This window comes from Astyanax mexicanus, chromosome 2 (assembly GCF_023375975.1).
Source record: "Astyanax mexicanus isolate ESR-SI-001 chromosome 2, AstMex3_surface, whole genome shotgun sequence".
NCBI lineage: Eukaryota > Metazoa > Chordata > Actinopteri > Characiformes > Acestrorhamphidae > Astyanax > Astyanax mexicanus.
This window is the reverse complement of record NC_064409.1, coordinates 73,319,116-73,329,254: the sequence shown is the minus strand read 5'-3', so window position 1 is coordinate 73,329,254 and position 10,139 is coordinate 73,319,116. Positions and strand designations below refer to the sequence as shown.

At 35.2% G+C, this 10,139-nt stretch overlaps 2 gene segments (V, D, J or C); both read right to left on the bottom strand.

The window, feature by feature from the left end:
* Window positions 1–1,881: 1,881 nt before the first annotated feature.
* LOC103026392 (Ig kappa chain V region K29-213-like) lies at window positions 1,882–2,427 on the bottom strand. The segment is given in 2 exon segments: window positions 1,882–2,198; window positions 2,328–2,427. Coding segments are annotated over 2 exon segments (366 nt in total).
* A 4,892-nt stretch (window positions 2,428–7,319) lies between these two features.
* On the bottom strand, window positions 7,320–8,145 carry LOC125799178 (immunoglobulin kappa variable 1-39-like). The segment is given in 2 exon segments: window positions 7,320–7,753; window positions 7,883–8,145. Coding segments are annotated over 2 exon segments (381 nt in total).
* Window positions 8,146–10,139: the final 1,994 nt, after the last annotated feature.

Genomic DNA, 10,139 nt, shown 5'->3' with positions numbered 1-10,139 from the left:
TATGTTTTACTGTTTTTCTACTTTATATTTGTTGTTATTTTGAGATTATTTATTGCTATTGTTTATTAAAATAATAGCCTTTAAGTTTTGTTGGATTTAAATTATGCTAACATTTAAATCTTTTAAAGCAAGTGACCTGTAATGCAGGTAGGAGGTAGTTTCTGAAATGATCCACTTCTACTGTAGTACAGATTTATAACATTACTCTCTTTCAGAAGACTGGACTTGCATTACTTAACAAGTGTATTTAAAACTCATCCAGTTCAGTAACAGCAATGATTAGCTCCGTTTAAATACAGCTATACAGATTATATAATCTTCTGTATTTAGTAAAATATCCAGCACAACAGACTCTCTATCTGTTAAAAACTGAGGAAAATTTGAGTTTATTAGAGTGTAAAAAGCAGTGAAGGCACCTTTTAATCATCGCTAACTCGGAGAGATATCAGACAAGCTAACCTAACTAGCAGCAAAGGGAGGGGGCGAGTGGCACTTGGCTGAGCTGTGACTGTAACTTTATTAAATTACTAATGTATTCATCACAGTCAGGCAGGGATCAGAAAAGCAGAAATAAAAGGAACAACATTTAACCCCTTAAAATCCCTCGTCCTGTATACGAGCTACAGGTGTAGGTGATACAAAACCCTTTTTCTGCAGTAAAATAACTTACTTAATAATTTACATTCTGAAAATTTGAGGGCTTTGAAATCTCCTACAGGACACTTGGAGAAGCTGCCTGTTTTCTCTCTACTGTTTAGTAACAGGAATCAACCCAAATTCTGCATGTTTGAAAACAAACATAAAAACTAGACAAACATAACAAAACTAAAGGCTTGGAGAACAAGAACTGCTTGATTTGTATTTAGAAAAATGTTGATTTTAAAATAAAGTTCAGGAAAGAGACAATTTTATGATTTTATTCATTATATTTTAACATTGGTAGATTTACTTCATTTTTTAATATTTTTCTATTACAGTTACAATTCTGCTTTTCAGTAATTTTCCTTATCAAACATGAAAGCTCAAACAGAAATACTCAAGATTTAGTGGTGTATTGTCAGACAGAAAACTGACAAAAATCTTTGGCTTTTTAATATAAAGGGATAATCCTAAAGCATGCTCAAAAACAGGCAAGTGTCCTTTTATAGGCCTGTAGCCTCTAAAACTATACAGACATGAAGCATGACCTTTATCCACCCCTTTATCATAGGTTAGCAAGTCTATATGTCAGTATTGTTTTGGAAAAGATGATGATATCTGCATGTCTGCATCATGGAATAACCCAGGTGGTTGGATCTAAAGCCATTAATGGATGTTAAGAGACTACACAGACTACAATCTGTGAAAACTGTCTTTAAACCGGTTCTTTAATTAAGAAGACAGACAGACGGGGATCAGTTTGGTTGTTTCTCAGTTGAAACCAGTGTTTTATTGTTAGTTGGATTTTGTAGCAGATTAAGGTGTTTGAACCTGAAGAATTTAGTTCAGTTCTGTGCTGAAGAACAGATCATGTTGAGTTTCTCTACTGTCAGACAAGAACAGAAAGCTGAGGCTGCAGAGACCCGAGACTCTCTAACACTGGACCACTGAAGACTGGAGAACCATAGTCTGATCTGACTGATCTGGATTTCTGCTGAGACTCACAGTTGGTGGCAGCAGAACTTTGAGACGATAGCGTGAATGTATCTGACATGTTTAGGTGGTGAACTGGTGTGGGGAAAGTTTTTAATGGACTCATTATTAACGTTCTAGGATTATGAAATGTCAATCATGACAACATTTAACAAAATTTCAGAACAATGTTTCCAAAATTCAGAATTTAAGTTAATTTAAGAATGATGAGCGGCCCATCCCAATATTGCAATAGTGTTTCTGATGAAGTCATTTATCATTAGTAGTGAATTTGTGTGTGTGTGTGTGTGTATGTGTGTGTGTGTCTTCAGGCTGGACTCCACTGATGGTCAGAGTGAAGTCAGATCCAGATCCACTACCACTGAAACGAACTGCAAAACCAGACTGAAGCTGATTCACAACTTTAATCAGGAGTTTAGGAGCTTCTCCAGGTTTCTGCTGATACCAGTGTAAGCGATCGTTACTGTAAACAGCAGGACTGGTCCTGCAGCTGATGGTGACGGTGTCTCCTGGAAGAGCAGATTTCACTGCAGGACTCTGAGTCACAGTCACCTGACCTATGGACTCTGGAGAAACAGAAATACAGTAGAAGTATTTCCACATTTAAGACTCTTCTGAAGTTGATGTAAAGTGTTTAATAAAGGGTTAATGTAGGATAGTTTGGTGTGAGAGTTGAAGGTGAATGAGGGTCTGACCTTGAGAGCAGAAGATCAGGGTCCAGATGAAGATGGGGATTAAAGTCATGGCTGCTGTGGGTGAAGAAGTTGCTGTAGCAGCTCTCAGTCATGAAGTGTTAAACTCACAGGACTATAAACACTCCCAGAGCACTGAAGCATGGAGCGCTCAGTGCAGCGTGTCTTCTGTCTATGGAAATATCTTCTCTACATCATCTACTGTAATTTATTACAGCACTGCAGCAGAGTTTAGTATAAAACTCCTCCTCTAAATGAAGGAATTCTAATAATGAAGCTAAATGGTGGGGAGTTTTCTCCTCAGCTTTGATCAAGTGTATCTTTATACTGAAGGATCAGCAGGAGCTTCATGATGATCAGGTGGAACTCTGCTCTCCTTTAGAGGAGCTCTGTGGGCTACTGAGGGTTAATGATTTTAACACTGCAGCTGAACACACAGTAACTCTATACATTCTGTTATTTATTGATTTTTACATTCATTTCCCATTAAGATCTATTGAGTTCAGCACTATTGATGAATCCAGTATGAGTTTAAATGGTGGGATTGTTTGTTTAGAGTCTGTAATCTATGAGTTTCAGTCTGAAAATGAGAAAAGTGCTGAGCATGTCCTCAGTTTAGAACATTTGAGGATTAAAAATGTTAAATGTGTTTGTAAAAGATGATGAAATATTCAGGATGTTTCTCTATTTCTCTCTTCATGTAAATCCTCCTCTTTTCTCCTGAACTGCAGTGTAAAATGTTGTAGAGGAAGTATAGAGTGGTGTGTTTAGAGCAGCAGGTTTTTGTACGGACGCTGAATGAGTTTGTATCACTGTGGTACACTTTCGGTGGAGGAACTAAACTGGACGTTGGACGTAAGTAACTAATGACTACATTTGTAAAACAGCAGTAAAGGAACTTAATGAGTGATTTTATTTCTGTTAAAGCAGTTTAGTGAAGTGAAATATCTGTAGAGTTGATTTAACTCTGTGTTTATTTAATTCTATTGATTCTACTCTGATGAATGAAGGACAGTATCTTGTGGAGATCTTCTTGAATCACTGGGTCTAAATGTTAATATGAAGAGTTTTACTCAGTAGAGTTTCTTTCAGCTCTGTGGAAATTTAAATTTAATATTTCTTAATTAATTATTGTAATTTTTTATCTAAACATTCAGAAAATCAGAAATTCATATTAAACTAATGAACATGCTGCTGGTTCTAGTAATTAAACTCTGAAACATTTACCAGTGAGAATTACTGTATATTTTACACTGTAAACTTAATATTCATTTATGACTAGAAATAATTCATGAATTTGTATTAATTTATATTAATGTGAGGAAGAGTTTTTATCAATGCTGATTTAAATTTTTAATGAAAATGTAATTTTTACATCAAAATAAAATCTCAAATATTGTATTTTTGCACCTAAGCAATTTATTAGAGTAACAAAAATAAGAAATCCATTTAAATATAAAGTTAGGATTTCAGTATGTAAATATTGGTACTTTATTCTGACAGTTTAATTAGCAACATTTATACTAGTAATAAAGGATTTCTTTATGTTCTTAGACAGACTAGAATTACAGTTACATAATTTTTTTATTGATTTAGTGAAAATAAATATTAATTTATTAGTATTTAAATGTAACTGTGCAGTGAATGAATTGCCTCCAGTATCTTATTTTTATATAACTGGATAATTGGTTTATATTAATGTGAGGAAGAGTTTTTATCAGTGCTAATTTAGATTAATAAGGAAAATTTAATTTTTACATCTAAATAAATTCTTAAATATTGTACATTTGCACATAAGTTCTTTATTAGTGTAACAAAAATAAAAACTATGCATTTAAATATAAAGTTAGAATTACAGCATGTAAATAATGGTATTTTCATTAGTAAAATTTATACTAGTAATAAAAATTTTCTTTTAGTTCTTAGACAAACTAGAATTAAAGTGCCACATAAATTTCTATTGAATTATTAGAGAAAATATATAATTAATGTATTAGTATTTGAATGTAACTGTGCAGTGAATGAATTGCCTCCAGTATCTTGTTTTTATATAAGTGGAAAAATAGCTGACGGTAATTTAAATTAAATTAAATTTAATTTATTTAAGTGAAAAGTTGTGTAATTGTGATGCTCTGTTAATAAAAATGAAAGTACACTAAAATTAAAATATGAAATATTAATATAATGCAAAAAAGAATTAACATTTTTTAATTTGATATATTTTAAATATTTATATTAAATAAATATTTCACACACACACACACAGAGATACACATACACACACACACATAAACACACAAACACACACACACACACACACACACATAAACACAGAGATATACACCCCTCTACTTCATTAAAGTCACTGTCTGTAGCTGAACTGTGTGTTAGATGTGTTTAAACCTGGTTTACTTTGTATTACTTTTGTCTTTTGCTTCATTTTCTGTTTGAATACATAATAAAAGTCTTTTTTGAGCTCCTATATCAGACTTTGCATCTTCTTTTCATCAGTAAATATTAGAAATGCTTTGGTGAAAACTAAATAATAGTTTATATATTTTTATTAATGAAAATTGTTGAGACCTCTGTAACATCTGTGTGATAATTATATAATTACATAATTAATAATAATTAAAATCAGATACAAGCTTTCTGATAATTTCTACATTAACATGCTAAAAGTCATGGGATAGAAGTACGTTAATTTGTTATGAAGTGCTATCTCAGAAGAGGCCTGGGAATACCCACATCTGTATAACTTGTGAGGTGTTATCTTGTGAGTCTGAAGTCTGTTCACATGAATTATGGGAGTTGGAGTGAGGTCTGATAGTGGAGCAGATTGATGGGACATTATTCAGTTTCTGAAGTTGTGTGGGTATTTAATATTCCTCCATTCACAGTTTTATGTGTTTACCAGAAATACATCATAGAAGACTAATATTACCATCCACAGTGGACAGTGCAGTGCAGCGGGTGGTAATGATGGTGACCGGCAGCATCTGGCTAGAATGATCAGTGCAGCATTCTTCAGCTTCTGAGGGACATGGCAAAAGTCATATTTAACATTTTTGGAGTTTTCTATGTTTTAGTGATAAATCAAAATAAAAGCCAAATATATAAAGTTGTATTTAATTTCTTATTTTAATTGATCAGAGTGTCCAATAAACTCTTACATGTTTAAGATTAAAGACTTTCTTGTAATAATTTGATGGTTTATGGGCGGAGTCTAGGACCAGAGATTTGGAGGGCTGATCCCTCAATGAACTGAACCCCACCCTGACTGTATCAGTGTGAGCTGGTTCTTCATGATGGTGAAACTAATATAACTCTGCTCTATAACTGACTCTGCTCTCTGGGGAACGCTGAACATCTGCACACACAGTCGCTCTATTCTGAGAGTGTGTGAATTCCTGATCATGCAAATCTGACTTTCAGTCATGCAACACCTCGAGACGAGTCTTAGTAATAATTGCTAAAATAAATAGCTATTAAAAATATGAATAATCACTATTAATAATCATTATATTATCAAAGGTATGAACTCATCTGTCTTCACACGCTTATGAACTTTCCATCCTTTCTATTTCATCCTGTTCTTAATTCACAGGGTTTAATACAAAATCTGCCCATCCTTTACAGCTATAACTGCTTCAACTCTTCTAAAAAAAAAAGGCTTTCCACTAAGTTTAGGAGTGTGTTTATGGGAACATTCTTCTAGAAGCACTTGAGGTCAGATAAGGAACAGGAAGGGGCCGTCCTTAAACTGTTGCTGCAAAGTTAGGAGAATGAAATAGTGCAAAATCTCTTGGTATGTATTGATTTTACCTAAGTTACCACTTAATGGCTGAAATATCTTCTCTACACAACTTTACCACAACCTGCTCTTCTCTACATCATCTACTGGCTGCAACTAAGCAACATTATGTAGTATTATAGCATAAAATATATAATGTTGGAGGAGCTGCATATGATCATTTGTTATTAATGCCACTGTTTCAGTTGGAGAAACATGGAGTGATTAGCTAGAAACAGTTTGCTGATGAGAGAGGTCAGTGGAGAATGGTCAGTGTGGGTGAAGCACATATAACCCTGAGGTGTGTGATCTACAACAGGTTTTGCTCAGAGAAGGTAAGAAATGTTCCTATATGATCCTGTAGCCTCTAAAACTATACAGACATGAAGCATGACCTTTCTCAACCCCTTTTCTTAGGCTGTCAAGTTCATATGTCAGTATTGTTTTGGAAAGAATGATGATATCTGCATGTCTGCATTATGGAATAACCCAGGTATTTGGATTTAAATCCATCTATGTTTGTTAAAAGATTACACAGGATACAATCTGTGAAAACTGTCTTTAAACGGCTCTTTAATTAAGAAGACAGACAGACGGGGATCAGTTTGGTTGTTTCTCAGTTGAAACCAGTGTTTTATTGTTAGTTGGATTTTGTAGCAGATTAAGGTGTTTGAACCTGAAGAATTTAGTTCAGTTCTGTGCTGAAGAACAGATCATGTTGAGTTTCTCTACTGTCAGACAAGAACAGAAAGCTGAGGCTGCAGAGACCCGAGACTCTCTAACACTGGACCACTGAAGACTGGAGAACCATAGTCTGATCTGACTGATCTGGATTTCTGCTGAGACTCACAGTTGGTGGAAACAGAACTTTGAGACGATAGCGTGAATTTATCAGCCTTGTGGTAATAATTCAGACATGTTTAGGTGGTTTACTGTGTGTGGAATGACACTACACATTGGATCCATTATTAACAATCATTCAAAAATGTTCTGGAATTATAGAATGTCAATCGTGACAACATTCATCTGAATTTCAAAAGGATGTTTCCAAAAATTTAGAATTTAAGCTGATTTAAAAATGAATAGCGAGGCCCATCACAATAGTGCAATAGTATTTTTGATGAAGACGTTTATGATTAGTAGGGAGTTTGTGTGTTTGTGTGTGTGTGTGTGTTTCTCCTCCACAGAGTGTGTGATTGTGCAGTTTCACTTCCTCCAACTCAGCACCTGCAGGAGATCCCACTGCAGCAGTGCAGTCTCTGTGCAGCCGGACTGAGTGACGGAGGTTTTTGTACGGCGTTATATCACTGTGTGAACACATCACCACTATGATAACTCTGACAGTAATAATCTGCAGCATCTTCAGGCTGGACTCCACTGATGGTCAGAGTGAAGTCAGATCCAGATCCACTACCACTGAAACGAGCTGCAAAACCAGACTGAAGCTGATTCACAAATTTAATCAGGAGTTTAGGAGCTTCTCCAGGTTTCTGCTGATACCAGTGTAAGAGGTGCTTGCTGTAATAGCTGTGGTAGTAAACAGCAGGACTGGTCCTGCAGCTGATGGTGACGGTGTCTCCTGGAAGAGCAGATTTCACTGCAGGACTCTGAGTCACAGTCACCTGACCTATGGACTCTGGAGAAACAGAAATACAGTAGAAGTATTTCCACATTTAAGACTCTTCTGAAGTTGATGTAAAGTGTTTAATAAAGGGTTAATGTAGGATAGTTTGGTGTGAGAGTTGAAGGTGAATGAGGGTCTGACCTTGAGAGCAGAAGATCAGGGTCCAGATGAAGATGGGGATTAAAGTCATGGCTGCTGTGGGTGAAGAAGTTGCTGTAGCAGCTCTCAGTCATGAAGTGTTAAACTCACAGGACTATAAACACTCCCAGAGCACTGAAGCATGGAGCGCTCAGTGCAGCGTGTCTTCTGTCTATGGAAATATCTTCTTAACAGACGTTTGCAGATGTTAAGTTTCACTTCTGTACTTTATCTGCTCTGGGTTTCGAATAATATTATGTAGTGTTTTATTTTAAAATCGCAGCTTTAGACTGTAAGGGGAGCTACGTAGCAATAAATTACATTATTTGCTTGTACGCTGATTTAAATCAGCAGATTTGTATGGAGTGAGTTAAGAAAGGGTCAGTAGAGAATGATCAGGCTGATTGGAGCTGATAGAAAGTCTACAGTAACTCAGATCAATAGTGAACAACCACTCTGAACAATAGAGGAGATGAGAAAAGCATCTCAGAATGAACAACCAGTCAAACCTTGATGTGTATGATCTACAACAGCAGAAGATCATGTCAGGTTCTAATCTATAAACCAAGAACTAAAAGTTGAGGTTGAAGTAGACATATGCTCACCAATACTGGGCAGTTCTGGATTTCTGCTGAGACTTATAGACGTTAGGGACCAAATTTAGAGCCAATCAGCATTAATCCATGGACCCAGCCTGCCTTGTGTCAGTAGTCCAGACTGGAAGAGGAGTTGTAAATGCTTTTATACAACATTTATACCCAATATTACCAATTGATTTAGGCATCTTAATCATTTCATGCCCACAGTAAACCAATCTTGTAGCAGCTACTTTAAGCCTTTTAAACTGGTTTCATGAGCATGACAAAGAGTTCAGTGTTTTTCAGGGTTTTTAACACATTTACAATCTGAATTCATTATAGTAAATATAAAATTGACAGAGCTCATAAAAAATGTAGGAATTACATGTTAATCATGTCAACATGGATCCAAACCTGAAAAGAATGTTTCCAAAATTTAGACTTTAGTTCTGATTTAAGAATAATGAGAGAAACAACCCAGTATCAGAATAGTTTTTCTGATAAAGTTCTCAGAACGTTTGTTTGAATATGGAGCAGCAACTGAATCTACAGCTGGATTTACTGTGAAGAAATTTGAAATTGAGTCTTTAGACTAAAGCTGAAGCTGTTCTCCACATCTTTTACTCCATTTGGTTGTACATTGTTCTATTTCTTATTGGTAAAAGACTCTTGAACTCAAGGAATGGATGGCCAATGTCTTTCATCATTTGGTCTTATCCATGTTCAAGCCCACCTATTTTAATTGAGCTTGTAATTATTATGTTTTTTTTGGTATGTTTGGACAGGAAATCACCATTGAGTGTTGCACATCAGCACTCCTGACCCAGAACCCATTAATTCTGGTAACTAATCTGGTAATGATTTTATTAAACAATAAGGATAAAAATATCAAAAAGAGAATATATGAGATATAAGAAAGTCATTTAATAATGTAATAGGAGAAAATCTACATTTACAGAGACAGGACAAACTATACAGTGTATCAAAAAAGTGAGTACAACCCTCACATTTCTGCAGATATTTAAGTATATTTTTTCATGGGACAACACTGACAAAATGATACTTTGACACAATGACAAGTAGTGTGCGTGCAGCTTATATAACAGTGTAAATTTAATCTTTCCTTAAAATAACTCAATATACAGCCATTAATATCTAAACCACCAGCAACAAAAGTGTACAGAGTACACCCCTAAGAGACTACATCCCTACATGTTTAAATTGAGCACTGCTTGTCATTTTCCCTCCAAAATGTCATGTGACTCGTTAGTGTTACTAGGTCTCAGGTGTGTGTATAGGGAGCAGGTGCAGCTGCTCACTGAAAGTTCCAACATGTGCTGTGCTGTCCGTGCTGTTAGATTTCATTTGTTTATTTTTATAATACAATTTTTGGGAAAATTACTAGAATGTGCTCAGTGTACTCATGCTATTATCATAGCCGCCATTTAGCCATTTTATATGTTTTTGCTAATTTTATGCTAAAACTCACTCCTGTTACTTTCATATCTATTACTCAAAACAAAAAACGTAACAGGAGTGAGTGGCAGTAACAGAAGTGAGTTTCAGTAACAGGAATGAGCACCAGAGTGTTTTTGTCACAAATATCAGTTATTTGAACATGCAGTCAACCATTTCTTTAAAATAAAGACTTAAGAGAAAATCAAAGGAATTAGTGGACTTGC